This window comes from Pholcus phalangioides, unplaced genomic scaffold (genome assembly GCF_987345545.1).
Source record: "Pholcus phalangioides strain wild (caught in Gottingen) unplaced genomic scaffold, Ppha-v1.0 ptg000039l_1, whole genome shotgun sequence".
In the NCBI taxonomy this organism is placed as follows: domain Eukaryota; kingdom Metazoa; phylum Arthropoda; class Arachnida; order Araneae; family Pholcidae; genus Pholcus; species Pholcus phalangioides.
In genome coordinates, this window is record NW_028301625.1 from 12,121,547 (window position 1) to 12,140,434 (window position 18,888).

General features: G+C 33.0%; 1 protein-coding gene across 1 annotated transcript; it reads right to left on the minus strand.

Annotated features, from left to right (window-relative positions):
• Window positions 1-681: 681 nt before the first annotated feature.
• On the minus strand, window positions 682-15,577 carry Surf1 (surfeit locus protein 1). The gene is made up of 7 exons (XM_089253625.1): window positions 15,308-15,577; window positions 13,716-13,837; window positions 11,927-12,118; window positions 7,628-7,700; window positions 6,172-6,219; window positions 4,854-5,050; window positions 682-1,411 (listed from the first exon to the last, which is right to left on the minus strand). Exons 1-7 carry the CDS (start codon window positions 15,419-15,421, stop codon window positions 1,345-1,347), a joined length of 813 nt encoding a protein of 270 aa, XP_089109751.1. The 5' UTR covers window positions 15,422-15,577; the 3' UTR covers window positions 682-1,344.
• Window positions 15,578-18,888: the final 3,311 nt, after the last annotated feature.

Consider the following 18,888-nt stretch of genomic DNA (forward strand, 5'->3'; position numbering starts at 1 on the left):
GATATATATATATAGTTAACGATTTTGCTTTTATTTTGTCATGATGCCACACTTCACACGTCGATCCACCACACCCAGCATTCCTCTGGGGATGTCCGGATGGCAAATGAACTTTGAGTATAAGTGAACCTAAATTTAGTTACATGCTAGCATTAAGAACTAACTGCATTTAACTAGTGTAACAGTTTTTTAAAAATCATGATGGAGAAAAATAAATCAATAAAAAATTTATTGGAATCATGAGCGGGATCCAAACTGTATGTAGTGTATTTTCTTCCTCTCAGTTATTCTATTTATTTACATTCCCCAAACTTCGAGTTGTTGCATATTTAATATGCTAAAAGTTTTTAAAACATTAAAAAATCATTCACTGTGTTGCATAGTTCTGCGTGTATAAATCTAAAATTAAATGGAATTTTATGAAGTGTGTGTGTGTTGATCCACTTTTTTTCCTCCCTCTTTTTAACACGAGATAACAAATTTGTTCATGCAACTACTAAAGCCTTTTTTAGCAATAAATTTAAGCCAGATTTTTTTTTGTCACATCACAATTAACTGTTGTTTTATACAGGACTGACAGCAGACCATTTGACCAATGAGTTAAATGTCAATGAAGATGAATTTTACCATTCACAAAAGTAATTTTGCCATTAAAAAAATTTTGACTTCACATTTCTTGTTAAAACAAAAAATTCTGAAAACTTTACTATAAGTTTTTATATGAAAAATAATTCTCACAGAAATTGATTAATAATATAATTTTGTAGAAAGGGAAAACCAATACAGAATTCAAAACTTTTCTTACACTCTCACAGGAGATATTTTTTTATGCTAATAGAGCCAAATCATAAGAGAAATGATAAACTAGAAACAAAAATTTGCCAGCTTGAAATATAGACTTTCTGCTTTTTTACTAAAATTAATGGGGGGGGGGGAAGCTACCTCTTTTTGCAGTGAAAAAATCATTTGCTTACAAAGATTATTATCTTTAATCATTTAATTAATTCATAATGACTCACTGGAATAACGTTTAGTCCCTCGGGGTCACAGAGTGTCAGTCTCATCCTCACGTAATCATTTTGCATTTCCTTTTTTCTCTTTTCTTTTTGATTTTTATCTTAATTGTTCTGAATGCATGTTTTATGAGTTTTGCCCAATAAATATATAAAAAAATTGTCAGTAAATAAACAATAAGGAACTAATGCACGCTAATTTTTTGTGGAAATACAGGGTAATAAGAAAATCATTGTTCATTTGATATTGTAATGTATAATTATCAGGTGTATAGACTTTCTTATCACCATGTGAAACCAACTTTAATACATTTTTGAAACACTATAAAAATTAAAATCTTTTCTTAAAAATGTAATTTCTGCACCACATCCACAATGTCACAATTGACAGAGAGTACCTGTAGTAAATAAAAGAAAAATCACTATTATAGATAGATATTATATAAATAGAAAAAAAAAACACACACAAGTACAAGAAAAATGAAATGCATGGCTAACTCCTCTTGTCACAAATTCCTCCTGAACTGTTGATCCTACAGTCAATATTTCCAATTAGAAAACATAGCCAAATGATGTGTAGACTTCAGATAAGTCATTCATATTGCAAAGGGTTGTATAGTTATTAAAATAAAAAAAAATTAACTTTTGATACAGACACCCTGTGCTCAAAAATCCAATGCCCCCATTTATGCCGTTTTTTCCCAACTTGTCTTCATTTTTTTGTATTTTTAATTCATAAATATCTCCATGAATATTGCACTTAGAAACGTGGAATTTTTTGTTGGCATCAGGAGAGACAGAGCAACAACTTTCTAATTGGGGCAATAAAAATTCTAATTAGGACAATAACTTTCTTCTACAAAGGATCAGTTTTTGAGCACAAAGGATTTATCATATAGGTCTTTTATCTATAAAAGCTAATTTTTTTAAAATAACTATACATCCCCTTGTGTATCTGACGTCAACACATTATTTTGATACGTTTTCTAACTGGAAGTATGCCTTTAGGATCAACAGTACGGCAGTAATTTGTAGCGAGAGGAGTTAGCTATGCACCCTGTATAATGTAGAATGAAAGAATTATACAGGGTGATTCCATAATTCCAGTTGCTGCATTTTACACTGGCGGATTATTGATATTGGAGGCATACTTCCAATTAGTAAAAGTATTCAAATAACATGTAGACCTCAGATATGTCATTCATATGGGGAAGGGTTGTATAGTCATTAGCCTAGTTTTTATATTTTTACTTTTTATATGGACACCCTATCAAAAACCCAAAAACCCAATCAAAAACCCAACTAGAAAATTGTTGCCCTGTTTATCCTGAGGCCAACAAAAAAATTCCATGTTTCTAAGTGCAATATTTGTAGAGATATTCGAATTGAAAAATCTGTGAAATTTTGGGAAAGAACAGCATAAACTAATGACATTGCTACTTTCCCTGATTTATGCTGTTCTTTCTCATTGTTCCTCCAATTTTTGAATTTAAATACCTCTGCAAATATTGCACTTAGAAATGTGGATTTTTTTTTTTGGCCTCAGGAGAGAGACAGGGTAATTAAGTTTCTAATTGAATTTTTGAGGACAGATGTATGCATGAAAAGTTCATTTTTATATATTTCAATAACTATATAACCTCTTGCAGCATGAAGGACATATCTGAGTATTATACTTTATTTGGATACTTTTTCTAATTGGAAGAATGCTTCTAGGATAAGCAATTCGCCAGAAAAATGTGACAAGGGAAATTATGGAATCACCCTGTATTGAATGATGCTAGTAGAGTGAAAAATCATGTACAGAGTGCAATAACTTTCCCCCCCCCCCACTTCTGTTTTTATTTTATTGAAACATTTCAGGTTATACCTACATGCATACATATCACATTTGGATGACGAAAAGTGCGGGAAGAGACTAAAAAAAATAAGAAAACAGGTATAGAGTCGAATCCAATTTTAATGAATACTGATATGGCGAAAATCTCGTTTTAACAAACACGTTTCTAATCCACCAGATAAGTTTACATAGGAACAATGCATAAGAACTGAAATTCTTTTATAACGAAATTTTGTTATAACGAAGTGATTTTTGCGGTCTCTTGGAATTCGTTATAACAGGATTCGACTGTAATAGATCCTTTTGTACTACTTACAAAACAAGAGTGACATTATAGGTAAAAAATTATCTATCAGAACTAAAAGCAAATCACCGATGCAGAAAAATTAAGAAAAATTAAAAATTTCACTCAAAGACATGTTTTTTTATACAAGATGTCCAGGATTTGCTGAAAGATAAATTCTGTGAGATCTTGGTGACTTTCTCTCGTCTAACAAATTTCCATTTAGCAAAAAACAGAGAAAATTTCCAAGATGTTAATTAATTGGCAAAGTACCACAGTAATTTATGCTCATGAGGGAAAATAAAGTTCATAGCTGATTCCAAGCAGACTTTCTTTCATGACACTCCAACAGCTTAGTGTGTGAACCAACTCTGTGGCATTGTGTGAAATTCAAACTCAGGTTTCCAGATGCTATCAGTCTGGACAGCAACTGAAAACAAAAATGTACTCGGTCGCTCAGGAAAAGCTTCTATTTTGGCCCCCCCCCCCCCTCACCTGCATTTTTGAATGTACGGAGAAAGTGGATTCCGAGACTCTCTGGTCCAGTAGTTGAGCACCAGATCTACATGCCCTCCCTTATATTTATGGCCCTAATCATGACATCCACATGACAGCACACAAAATGCTGTAACATCAGGCAGGAAATGCTGTAAGATATATGAACTTCTAATGTAGGCTGCAAGGATGCTGCAAACAAAGTTTGAATAATTTGTGAGGTCTTGAAGTTTTCAATAAAAACTTTAACACAATTCTGATTTTTACATAACTTAACATGGAAGGAGGAGCTCCAGATGTCAAGAGAGATGCCATTTCTACTTCAATATGAGGGATTCTTTAAATCGTGTTTTATGGCTACAATGCACTTTACCTTAGTTTTTGCATGCTGGCACACCAATTTTTGTCTAATGTGATGGAACTTGGTAGTAAACCGATACTATATAGTAGGGATCTATGACTCTTTCTCATATTTCGAGGCATTCTAAATCATGAACTATCAGAAGCCCAGTCAGATCCAATTTTTCTGCTTATTGAGATTTTGTGTAGCCTTATTAACTAACATTTTTGTGAAAGAAAGCGGAGATAAAAAAATTCTTTGTTACATCCTGAGATTAGATACTACTTCACCATGACCTACTATAACCTACCACACAACCATGAATCTATCCAATTCAACAATATCTTTCCTATTCTGCTTCATGTAAAAAAAAATGGTCCAAGAATTTACCATGCTGAATGTGATTGAATGTTGTTTTGGAAATCCAGAACAAAAACTATGAAATAATTTGAAGAGTATGAGTCAAGTTTGTTTATATATATATATATATATATACACATACATATATATATGCTAGACAGAGTAAATATGATTGAGTAATATAAGAGTGATAGATTGAGTAGTATAATTTAAAATATTTCATACAACTTTGGATAGCAGCAATGATGGTGATAAATAAAACAGAATTCAAGTGAAACTGATTCCACTTAAAATTCATATGCTTTTATTTCACTGGGCGAGCAATCTCACAAATTTTAGTTACACTTCTGAATACAACTTAATGATAGTCTGTTAGTTTAAAAAATAGATAAAACAGTCGAAATTTTAATACAGTTTTGTCAAAAGTTATTAATTTTGAAAAATGACTGAAAATACAGCATTTATGGAAATCAAACTTGATAGAAATTGATACTGAAGTTTAAAACAAAAAAAAATACATACCAAGTTAAAATATAAGAAAGATGCTCATTTCTTAAAGTGACATTGGTCTGACCTCCTATAGGACCACCTGGAATGCTACTCTCAACTGTAGCATCTAAAATTATTGGAGCAGTACCACATTTTTCAGACATTGATTCCACGTCTCGAAAGTAGAACAAGTTTGAATTTTTCTCATTCTTTGGAGAGAAAACTGGTCTCTATAAAGAAGTAACAAATGATTTTATAAATCAAATTTAGGTACTACAACACTAATACATAATGAACATCACACAAGTTTTACATTTCAATTATTTTTATACCCACATAAATTTAATAATCTCCATACAGAGGGTGGTTATAAAATAACTTTGCTGATACACAGCCTCTAGCAGCCACAAAAATCAATGAATGGAAATGAAATTCAAGGTAGATATTTCAAAGTATGTGCTCGAGAATGATGAGAAGAACAAAACCTGTCTCTCTTGGTTATGGTCAGAGCAAAAATATTTCGAAAAATTCAAATGGTAATACTTTTATGCATTGCTAAATGATCAGTGCAGTGAAAAACCATGAATGGCATAGGAACGGTACCTGTAGCACCTTAAACGCTGGCATAGGATGCAGACAAAGAAAGAAGATCTCACCAAGGAGTTGGAGTGCTAACCTCTCAGAGGGTAACTTCCGGCGAAAGAAATGTTACTTGCATTGGTTGTTGCAATATGTTTCTTTGCTTGTGTGTAGCAATTGCCATTTATGGTGCTACAGGTACTATTTCAATGCTATTTATGGTTTTTCCCTGCTCTGATCACTTTGCAATGCATAAAAGTGAAGTTGCCATTTGAACTCTTTGAAATTTTGTAGCTGTAACTATAGTTGTGAGAGCAAGTTTTGTTTTTCTGTTTATTTCAGTTTTGTAATTCTATTTTACAAACAAATACATTATTTTATATCTGTAAAATTTAGTTATTAAAACACATTAATGAAGCAAGATAAAATTAAAGTACTATTAACAGCTATGAGAAAAAGAAATTAATAAAATTATTATACATACAGTGGAACCTGTCTAAGATGGACACTGTATGAGACAGAAACCTGTCTTGAATGGAATCAAAAGATCTTATCAATGATTAAAGCTTTTATGTGCATCTTTATAAAATGAAAACCTGTCTGAAACAGAATATTATTTCAGTTTCTTGATGTTTTGTTTCATCCAAATTCCACTGTACTTATATATATATATATCACTAAGTAATTTTATAAGACGATGTTAACAGACTCCTGAAAATTTCATAATTTTTCATTAAACATGTAAATTAACTATAATTAAGAATGTGCAAACCTTTTCACTATGCCGTACAACACCTATCAGTTCAACTTCTTCTTTAACCTGTATAAATAACACTCATTATCTATTGTTATTACTGAAAATGGAAACAAACTTATAACAATAAAATGATTTGTATTGAGAACACACACAGAATGACAATCTGAATCTCAAGTAAATATGGATAGGAAAGTTAGATTCGAGAAAAATGACTTTCATGAAATAAGTATTTTCAGAAATGAATTAATGTTGTTTGTTGAGAGGTACAACTATACTTACATATTTTATATGTTGGTTCATGCAAAGAATGCAAAAAAACAATCACATTGAACTAGTTTCTGGAAAACAGCAAAAAATGTCCAGGTCTGGTACTACTTGTATATAAATCGTAAAACAGTTGCCATGGATATATCTTACCACAAACTACATAATGCTTTACTTTTTGCACTGGACAAGTAAAAACTAACTGAAGTAGGAAAAAGTCACAAAACAATTTAAAAAAAAAGGACTTGTGCCTTTTTTAATGAAGGAACACTCATTTACTGTATTTACTTAATTATTTCTAGATGATAAATAACACAAATATAACAGTTTTGGAAGATAAACCCAATTTATTTGTGTGCATAACTTTTTTTCTTCCTTTATGTATAAAGCCTTCAATATAGTGCACAAATATAGAATTCTTTATAAGCCACTTGCTCCTCAATGTAAAGCAATTTAAGAGATATCAACAATGCCTCAATGATACTATTTCACTCAAAGTACTGTTGAATTCATCTTATTCCTTATAAAATAGCATTAATCAAAAATTTATATAACTCAACAGTTTATTGAAGGATCACAAGCTACAGTTCTATAAATTTAATGTTTTAGTTTTGTAGGTGAAAGGGAAAAGAGCTGGTCCTTAGTCATGTTCCTTTGAAAGAAATACTTATTGTTGGGAAAGAAGGAAACTGCTTCATTAGCACTTTGTTCACATCATGAGTCAACTCATGCTTTTATACTCACATGCAGTGGGTGTGACGAAACAGCTTTTCCTTAAAAAACTGGTCCAGAATGTGTTAATATACTGTACTATTTTTTTAAAAAAACCAGAATTTTCCATAATTGATAGATGGGCATAACGTCATTGATGTTTAGAGCTGATTTAACTATAAAAGGTAATAAAAATGTCACATGATATAAGTGTGGCTAAGCCTCTCATGCAGTATTATTATCTCTTAAGCAGGTGGATTTTTTAACTGATTTAACAAAACAGAACTCAAATTACTATTGACTAAACAGCATACACCATAACATTTTCATTCGTGATTAAAAAACAAAAGTTTTTTCCTTAAACTACTAAAAATTAAAATGCCAATACTTTAAACATACACACAGACACAGTCTCATATCTGAATTTGTCTACACTTATTACATTCGTTCTTGTTTCGCACCCATACTTTACAAAAATTGATATATCCTTTAATACCTGGCCGTCTTGCCTTTTTTCAGGGTACAATTTGTCTCTAGGTACCCATCCTCTATTTACCAATATTGTAAGACTGCAACACATATAAAAAAAGACATATTAGATATAGACGTTGTAGAATAACCATAGAGAAAATGTAACTGTATGCCTATTGATCTTGCAGTATCAATAAGGGAATATGGCCACCTTGAACTCAAATATACATATTGCATCACTCACTTTAGCAAACTTGTGATACCGTAAGGGATATGATTAAAATGACTTGGGATGCATATAGTAATAATCTAGCAGGATAGCCCATAAAAATGGAAAATGATTATTTAGTATTAGGGAAATATGTGGGAAAATTCTATAGAGTATGTGATCTTAGAGAAAATCTGATTTTAGTCAGTAAAAAGTTTTTCTGTTCAAAAAGTTTTCCAGAACAATAGGAAAATCCCTGGAAACATATGAAACCTTTGCTGTGACAATCATGGCTTGAGTCCATTCATAAATATTTGGGTTATAATTAAAAAATAATTTTAAAATTTAAAATTCAATTTTTAATAAGATTGAATTAATGAAATCTCAATTTTCTTCACCATTTTATATAAACTTAATAGTTTTCTTTATTTTGAATCACTTTTTAGTCAATTACAGTGATGTCATGCTATTTTATTATGTGTGCAAGAAAATACTCAAGGATGGACAAATTAAAGTATCTTTTCTTTAAAAAATAAAAAATAAAAATTATTGCAAAAGAAACTTTGTGGAGAACAAATTGATTGAGAGAAAATAAATTTCATAGTTAATTGTTTAGTTTTAATATATTCAAAGATATTTCATCTTACTGTAGGTTTATTTTGAATGTGCATACACATTTCTGAAAAATAAAACTAATTTCACGAAATGGCAAAAAGCATTGAGAACGTCCAATGAGGAAATGCATAGTCTTGAAAGTGCTGAACTTATGACTTTGCTTATGACTGCTTTTTCAAACAAAAAAATAGAAAACCGAGCATTGCATATCTTATCCAAGGTTGTTGTGGTTTTGCATTGGAGAAGCCCAAGTTCTATTCTCGGACTGCACAGTGATGATGATTGAGTTTTAGTTTTCTGCAGTTTCCAACTTTGAGGCACAAAAGCTTTCAAATTAATCTTGCCACTGCGACTAACAGAAAATTTGTAGCTTCCACTTTTGGAAGATAAATGACAAGTACATCAACTGAATACTCATTTCATACATGGAATATATACACACACTGTTAGGTTTGGCCTACAAATTGATCTCATCAAGCTTATCTCTTTGAGGATAAACTAGTAATAATTTGTAGCAATAGAGTGGAGTTGAGGGAAATCAAGAAAGGGAAACCTTATCCAGGGTATCATATTGGATTATTACTACATTATATTTTTCATGTAAAACAAGATATGGCAAAGTTTTCTGTCATGACTTAAAATTGTATCATACACAGACAGTGTTCCAGGTAAGTCCTATGGATTTAGATTTGGAGAAGATGCAGTCCTTGCTTCATGATGTTTAGGAAGTTAACACGTACTGAAATCGTACCAAAAAAGTACCACGTACCAAAAAAAAGGGAAACCTCCACCCCAATGACACCAACCAAATTCAGACTGTTGAAACTATAACATTGTAAATTATCCAGCAGAAAGTATACAGTAGTCACATATAGTACATCTATGTAACAATTTTTTTTACAAAAACACATTTACATTTATTTAAACTACATTGAAAATTTTCTCATAAATTTTCAATACAATTAATTTTTGGATGGAATGAAGTAAATTTATTAGAGACTTTACTGTATTTTCTTTTTTTTTTCTTATCTTAATCCAATGTATTGAAATGTCCTTACAATAACTTTAAAATCTTTGGCAAAATTTTAAGTATGCAATAAAAAAAGAACATAATTCATTTGAGATACAGCTGGATAAATAATAGTAATTTAAAACAGCTAGCAATAAATTTGCTAACAGGTGTCAAACTTTTTGAACATATAGCCATAATATATTGCCTTAGAACCACTGCTCAAAAAGTTATGCAGATTCATTACTGTACCACTCCTTCAAAATGAGATAGAAACAACAACTCTGAAGGAAGAACTGCTTGTAATGCTGAAACCAGTGTTGGGTTTTTGCCAGGACAGTGGCAAAAAGTGGAAAAAACCTGGCAAAAATTGGTAAAAATTATTCTTTTTACTTAAGACATACCAAGCTTGGTTTTTAATTACAAAATATTCTTTTTAATATAGAAACTTAAAAAACATGTGAAACATAAAATTACTTGGTATAAAAATAAATATTCTGCAACCAAAAATATTAAAACATATCCAAATAAAATATGCATCACCCAGATTTGTCATAAAAAAATTCATACGTAAAAGACTATTTATAGAATTGAAAACAGAAAAATCCAATTTTTTTATCATGAGGGTAAATATATTTACCAGGTGACAAAAATATTTGCTTTATCCGAATAAGATATGAATTTTTTATAAAAAATCTGAGTGATGCACAAGTAAACGACTATTTATTTATAGAATTGAAAACAGATAAATCCAATTTTTTAATTCTATGAATTTTTGCCGGGGCGGTTTTTACCATGGTTTTTTCCACTCCGACAAAAACTTGACAATCCTGGCTGAAACTGTGTGAAAGTATTTGCCATAGAACACACAATTATGAACCGGCGGAACAGCAGGATGTCTAGCTGAGTTGTTTCAATACTTTTTTTTAAGAACTGATACCCAATGAATATATTGATACAAATTGGGTTGTTTATACTGCTGTTTTTGAAGCTCCAAAAGTCCGACCCAACCATTATGGTAGAAATCACTTTTTAGTGATGGGTTAGGCTTTCAAAATCAAATCTCCCAAAGTTTTGTTCTTCAGAGATATTTTTTCTATAAGAGGCTTTTCGACTATTTATATATTTTTTAATTTTTTTTCTGCACCGGTTTAATCACAGGTCAATTGCAATGCTAATTATAGTATGCTAATTAGAAATCCATTTGCTGTTAAATTGTGCTAAAACAAGGCAGTGCTTCTTAACCAGGGATGCAAGAAAGCACTTTTGGGGTACAAAATGAAAAATATTCTATCACATACTAAAATTTGTTAAACTACATTTGCTTTTCTATGATATTAAATAAGTTATGCAAACTAATAACCATACATTAATTCAGGTACATAATATTTCAAACAATACAAATCTATAACCATTAATTAGACAAGTTATACTTCTAACAAATGAAAAACATAAGTTAATAGGACACGAGAACATGAATCTAGGTGTGCTGGAGTTAAAGGCCTAATAAATAAGTTAACCCTTTGAAAGGCAGACATTTTTCCAAAACCCATAGAAAACAATGTAAACAGGTGGTCTCATTGTGGGGACACTGCACCAGAAAGGGTTAAGAACTGCAACTTTACTACTACCTAAAAAGTTACTATCTCATATAAGGCTACAGAATGCTGTGTAATTTGAATCTATGAAGGTTTTTAACAGCTGGCTGATCTGAAGATACATTTAGGAAAGACAAAATTCAACTGTCTTTGCAGGGAATTGAACCCACGTCCTTTCACTTTCCGGCTGAACACCCTAGACTAGACTACAAAGACAACGAATATCACAATCTTTCCTTGGAGCTCACGTGCACTGAAAGGACATGAGTTCGATTCCTCGTAAAAGCAGTTGAATAGTTGAATAAATTTCCTTTCTTTTCTAAATATATCTTCACATCAGCCAGCTGCTAACAACCTTCGAGAGAGCGACACCATCTTCAGATAAGTTGCCATCTGGTGGCGGTGTCAGCAATTGTGAGCTTTGGCCTGAATTAGGTCCGACCGTCCATGTACGGTCCTGTTCGGTGCACACAAGCTCCAAGGAAAGGAAATTCAATTCAATTCTAGAACGAGAACACAACTTTGAAAAGATTAAGATATTTGTTGCCTTTGTAGTCTAGTGGTCTAGGCCGTTCACCCGGAAAGTGAAAGGATGTGGGTTTGATTCCCCACAAAGGCAGTTGAATTTTCTCTTTCCTAAATATATCTTAAATATATCTTTGCATCAGCCAGCAGTTAAAAACCTTCGTATGGATAGTGGAGAGTGATATCATCTTAGGATAATTTGAATGTAATCACAATCATCTAAAAATTAGTAAACTTTAAAAACATGTTAATTAGGATGTTTTTTTCCTTCAACTTTTATGCATATAAAGATAATTTAAATGAAAGATTATGTACTGAATATAACATTTATATATGACATAACAATATCAGTGATATAAAAACCCTTACTCTCTGTCAGACAGATGGAAAGGTGTTATCACAAGGTTGCCACTACGAGGAGACGATGTAATTAGTTTTCCACCAGAACTTTCTTCTGTTGGCGAAATCAAGCTTCTTGGTCCAATATAAATTTCTTTTGAATGGTCAAATACCCCTTTAACTTTTACTTTGCAGTATTCCAGTTCTGATAATTCATTTAAGCTAATTGAATTAAATGATAAATTGAGAAATAAATGTCAAAGCAAAAATCTAATGCATATCATGATGCATGTAGATATGTTATAAAGATTAAGTAGATCTAAATGAAATATGATGTACAAGAATATAAGCTATGAATATTCAAACAGGAGTCACAGAAAGAATATTTACATTGCTGTTCAATTATTTTGAAAAATTAAATTTGAACAATTAAATATACACTCAAACCTTGATATAACAATATTCTGGGGACCAAAAAAAATATTGTTGTAGAGGGATTATTGTTATATTGAGAGACAAGATTGACATTACATGTCATCAAATTTATACCACTGTTGGCATCTTTTCTAAATTTGCATTGTTAGTACCACCAAAAAATGCGCTTTTGAATATCTATTCATCGCAAAAAATTTTGATAAGTTGATAAAAAAAATTGAGTTAGATGTGTATTGCCCCTGTAATGAGGTTTATTGCAATATATATTGGTGTATCACACAAAAAAGTAATGATACCAAAAACTTCATTAACACTTTCGGTGATCAGGTGATACCAAATACCGTTATTATTAGATGTCCTTGGGAAAAATTAAAATATGTGACAAGTTTAAAAATATATTGAAGGATATTTAGAGCAAAATATTAAAAAATATTGTTGTAGCGGTTTCAAAATCTCCTAAAAAAATATTTTTATAGAGGGGTTTATTGTAATAAAAGAAATATCATAATATCAAGAGGAGTATAACATAAGACTATAGACGATTCCAAACAAGATTTGAAAAATATAGTTTTAGAAGGATTTATTGTTATATTGAGTATCAGTGTAGCAAGGTTTCACTGTATTACATAAATTCACTTTCAACGCTATTGGACATTTTAAGTACACATAAATCTTTGCCAATACATTAAGTGTGAAATCATTTCTGTCAGCATCTCAAGCTTTTTAATGCCCAGTGGCATTTTATGATGAACTGGTATAAAAAGTAGTATATAATGGGCATTCACCTACAAATTTATATTTGTAATTACAACATAAATTTTTTTTTTAACTCACTTTACTGTTGATTTTTTCTCCCTTATCATATTGTCTCTTCTGTCAGAATAAAAATTTTAACAACTCATTTCAAAGATTCCTTATTTTGGTGAAGCTAAAATACAACCAGCAAAAACAACAAAAGCTCAGCACTCACTAAGAATGTAACTGAAACTCTGCAAATATTATAAAGTTAAAAAACAATGCATGTGTGATACATATAGAAGCTATAATGCTGTCAAATATTTTACCCACATGCTTGTTGAACTAAGTATATTTTGGCAGTTTATTGGGAAGCCTCTAAAATTTTCAAAATTATGGTATAATTTCGTTAGTATTTATCAAATCAACTTTAAGATTTATTTTTTTTCGGCAATAATTGTTGTTTTGAATGCCATTGGCAGATTAAAAAATACATAATGTCATCTCTTTCAAAAAAAATTGAAACTTTATGAATTTTTTTTTTCTTTAAATAGATGGAAACTTGAAATCAAAATAGTTCAATAACATATAAATTATAGCAAAATATATTAAAACTAATACTATCACCTATCAAAATAACAATCCTCACTCATTTGGAAAATCGATTGGTGGCTGTGAAATCATTTTTTCTAGCCCAGCTATAAGGTCCAATTTCCATGCTCGTCTTTTAACTTGCCATGTACCAAGACAAAATGTGACAACTGGAACAGTCTGGGGAAAAAAGTTCCTGATATAATTTACTTAAATATAACTCTAGATATCTTTCTTTCTACAAAACACATTACAAGTTAGAAAACATCTCTATGAAGTTATAAATAATAGTATACAAAGCTTTATGAAAGTCTTCAACAGTTGGCTGACGCAAAAATGAATTCAAGAAAGAAAACTCAACTGCCCATGCAGGGAATCGAACCCATCCTCTCACTTGCTGGTGATCTAGACCAACACCATCTGTAGCAGAGGGCCTCCATGCAAAGCTCATGACGTAACTGAAAAAAAGGTCATCTCACCTATAGCCATTGGATTAGCAGGCCGACACATGCGCCATTTTCACCTTTTTTGTAGTACAGTCGAATCCCGTTATAACGAACTCCAAGAGACCGGAGAAATCACTTCATTATAACGAAATTTCGTTATAAAGGAATTCCAGGTTTTTGCATTGCTCCTATATAAACTTAAAAGGGGGAATCATAAAAGTGTTCGTTAAAACAAGATTTTTGCTATAATGATATTCGTTAAAATGGGATTTGACTGTATATCCAATGGCTATAGGTGACGCAACCTTCTTCAGGGATGCTGTTATCGAACAACACTAGATACGAACTCAGACTGTTAGGTACACACACCTACACTTCCAGCACAACTCACTAGGTAGTAAATTGCCAATGCCGATAGACCTGAGTTGTGCTCGGTTTGAAAAAAAAAGAGATGGTGTTGCCTAGACCACTAGACTAAACAGGCAATGAATCCTTTGTACAAAGCTTTACCTACAGCTATGATCACACAGCAGGGCCATATAGCCAGAAATATTTTTTAGAGGACGATAACTGGTGGTTTTTTTTTGGGGGGGAAGGGAGACATCAATAAATTTAACTAAAAATTATATATATACACACATTTGTTGGCCATTTTCTAACAGCATAGCGGGGAGGAAACCAGGTTAACCCTAGCTGAAGCTTTATTACAGAGAATAAAGTTTGCACAAATGAACAACATTCATAAAACAGAATATAAAACAGAGTTATTGAAAAATACACACATCATTTATATAATACATACTGTACTAAATTTTATAACAAGATATTTTAAGGTCAATCAAAAAATACTGAAACTACATTTTTAAAAATTACAAACAGAACTATGAAATTCAGCGATGTGAAATACCCGAAATTTAAGAAAACGATGAGTACAAATTGTACTCTACAATCACCATGGTACAATTTTACTCAATATGGACCCAGTTTCTTCTACATCTCGAGTTCCAAGGACCTCGAATGGTCCCAGAGACCTAAAATAGAGTGACACCACTGAATTCATCTGTCAAAGAAAAACATGAACAGCTAGCTTATAAAAACAGTATTTCATAAACGCTATGATAAGCAGATGTTGCGCCACCTCCAAATGAATCGGAAAGTTTCAAATCCATCTTATAACACATAAAATCAATCAAAAATTGCTTACTAAAAGAGCATACCCGCCAGCACCAATATATTTAGGAGTAGAGAAAGCTCGTGAATTCAAATGTCTACTCCGTATAACAATACGGAATACCTTAAGACCCGACCTAAATATCATATCTGTAAGAATGACGGTACCAACACCAAGTGACAAATTTCTAAAAGTCAAATTTGTACACGTTCGACTTGACTTGAATGTGATTAGTGTCCTCTGTACCAACTGCCCATGTTTGTTTATATATTGGATTTCCACAAGCTAGACGGTGTTGACTACACCCTAACTTCTACTCCCTTCTACTTATACAGAGCTTTGTCTTCCATGGATATATCCTGGCTGGTGTCAGCCAAAAGCAAAGTTGAACTTCATTAACAAATCATAAGAGGGGGACTAAGATCTCAGTCCAACTTCGTCTGACTTAGTGGCGTCGGAACCGAGGGTGCTGTGAGCAACCACAGAATTTTGTATCATGCGGCGGAGCACCCCCAGAATTAATCGGGAAATCAAAGTCTACAACGAAAAACTCGCGAGCGCCCACAGGTTCAAAACAGTCCCGATGCCACTGGTCTGTTTGGAATTTAAAATTCTTTCTTCAACTTTAGAGAGTTTCCGAGTATGGAATCTTTTCAGTGGCATCGCAGTCGGCGGTGCAGTGGATGTGATAGACAAGCCCAAGTGGACCCCACTAACCCTGTCCTATCCCAAACCGCTTTCGAGTTATGGTGAATAATCGATTATGGAAAAAATATGTGCCAAGTCTAAAGAAACCTGCATTTGTGAAGTTTTAAAGAAATCTACACGAAAGCCAATCACATATAGTCGGCCTCCGGTATTCGCGGTTTTTTTTCCATTATTGGAAAAACATTTTGACAGCACTAAACAATCTTTTGTTTACAAAATTTGAGTTATGCTTGTTTAGGATGGCTCATTCTTCTAGTGCTACTGATAACACTTTGAAAAGACAAATAAATTGAAAACTTTTGACGAGAAAAAATGAATGTATTCAGGACCGGATTAACCCATATAAAAGCCCTAAGCACTAAAATGATTTTGGTGCCCCATCCCCTTTACCGTATGGTACTGGACCTCATGACAATTAGATTTGTTTGAAATTTTTGCGGGTAGGTATGTAAAATGATAAGTGGGTATTTTTTTAAGGGGTGGGGGGTTCAGAAAAATCATTTTCCCCATGGCCTGTGATGCTACAGATCGGTAAATGCCATAAAAGCCTTATGACAATTTGATCTGGTTAAAATTTTAGAGAGATAGTAAGTATGCAAATTGGTAGGCAGATATTTATAACTAGGGAAGGGTGGAGAAAATTTATTTTACCCGGGGGCCTATAATATTATTTATGCTGCTGAGACGGTTCTGTGCTTAATTTACGGAAATTGAGTGAAATCTCAATTCGAAAACTGAGCATTAATGTGAGTTCGTTCGCAATTAACTTAATTTCTCTCCTTTTGTGTCACCGTCGCTGATGCAACTAGAAACGAAAATTTACTTAGTGGCTTGGGGAGGGGAAAGGTCTGTATATATTTCAGCACCCCCCTCCGTGTAATTTTTAAGAGAAATAGAGTAAAGCCAGAGCCTTTCCTGGTCCAACGCTCGGAGCACCTCACCCCCCCTACCCTCCCTTGATTGTGGGGCCCTGGTCAACCTTAAGATTTTCAACTGTACAATAAAGTGCTCTTAAAATTTTAGGATTTTCTACCGGATGGATTTAGCTGAGGAAAAATGTGCATTAAAAAATATACACTGATCATTTTTCGTGGTGCCCCTTTTGGTCCTGATGCCCTAAGCACGTGCTTATTTTGCTTAATGGTTAATCCGGCCCTGGATATATTGATGAAAACTATGCTTGGCGAAAGTAAGTCAATACCTGCTGTGGTCCGCCATTACGGAATCAACGAATCTACGGTGAGATATATCAAGAAAAAGGGATCTAAAATTCGTTTAGCAGTGGCTGTAGCTGCACCCGTGGCAGTCAAAACTTTGCAGCGCCTACGGGATCCACGTGTTTCTCGTACAGAAAATGCTGTTTTTGTGGGTACAAGACTGATACAAAAAGGTATTTCAATTGATTGTAATATTATAACAGAAAAGGCGAAAAATTTTATTCTTCCATGAGGAAAAGGCTAGTGAAACGTCTATTTCATCAGAATTTTATGCAAGTAAAGGTTGTTTCATTGGTTTAAGAAACGGTTCGGATCACGCAATGTAAAAATCACTGGTGATGAAGCCTCTGCTCATCAGGAGGCAGCTAGAAAATTTCCAAAGACTACAGAAAATTATTGAAGAGAAGGGTTATGCACATCGCAGGTGTTTAATGCTAACGAAACTGCACTATTTTGGAAGAAAATGAAAGAAATTAAGCAAGAGAAGAAAAGCTAGCTCCTGGTTTTAAGGCACCCAACGAATCGGTACATGCGGGAATGTGCGTGTACGTGTAGTGAAACCTGACGTGAAGTTTTTTTGTTTCTCTGTAATGCTTGTTATGTGTAGTGCTGCCATCTGCCACCAGTTTTTCTAACTATGAGTGAAGTGTTATGATTGAATGATTTATCGTTGTAGGACTGTTGCGCTCTGTGGCGAGACTTTTTAACGGCGAGATCGGCTCGCATTTGCGCCTTGAAGTTGGGAACCAGAGAAAACCAATTTCAGCCGACCACCACTGTGGGGTTCGAACCCGGATCCTCGCATCGCGAGTCCGTCACTATAACCACTCGACCACCACAGCGACAAAATAATAACTGAAAATGAAATTATCATGCAATTACCATTATCATATATACACATATACATTAGATCAGTCGACTCCACCTTTGACGCTGGGCCCCCTCCCCCCGTGTCTCCGCCCCTGACGCTTATCTCTGTAAAGCTGGCGTTGTGAGATGCAAAGAACATATTCTGATTGACTCGTAAAAAAAGTTTTTTCTTTCCTGAATAGTGTGAGAAAAAATAAACCTGATTTTTATATCTCTTTCGTTTTCTGGATTTCTGTGTGTGTGTGTGTGTGGGGGGGGGGGGTTAATATATTTTTAGCATTTTGAAAAACACCAAGTTTAGCGTACGATTGGTGAATTTGGCAGGTTTTTGAAGTGATGTCATCAATTTTTAAAGCCTTATAACTCATTAATTATGGGTCAGATCAAAAAACTGAAAACACATTTCCGTATTAGTTTTTCGCAAGGAATCACGCGTGTAATTACTGGGTGGTCAATAGTTACCACCCTGTATAAGTTTCATAGTCCTCTTTTTTTTACGTTGCACACTTTTTTGTACATCACTTTATTTTTCAAAATTACATTTTGCATATTGTTACACCATATTAACTCAAATACCCACGCGTTGAAAGGCTTTGCTACAAGGGTGACGTAGTAGCGACCGGACATATCCCGTTCACAACTCAGTGAGATATCGAAGCGTTCCCAGAGGATGGGTATTTGTCCAAAAAAAAGTATTTTTTTCCCATAATAAACTCTCGCCAACGGGCGGATTATAATATACAATGATCATGTATACACATCATAATATCATAATGTACATTCGTTAAAATATATAAAAATAATAAAAATAAAATCTTA

What these genes read in the sequence shown, in the direction of transcription:
- Surf1 (XM_089253625.1), bottom strand. Translation starts at nt 15,421, where the DNA reads ATGATATTTAGGTCGGGTCTTAAGGTATTCCGTATTGTTATACGGAGT. An exon ending in TTCCATCTGTCTGACAGAGA is followed by an intron (nt 7,701 to 11,926) that starts GTAAGGGTTTTT and finishes TATGTGTTGCAG; the next exon opens with TCTTACAATATTGGTAAATA. An exon ending in CTTTCTTATATTTTAACTTG is followed by an intron (nt 1,412 to 4,853) that starts GTATGTATTTTT and finishes TATTTACTACAG; the next exon opens with GTACTCTCTGTCAATTGTGA.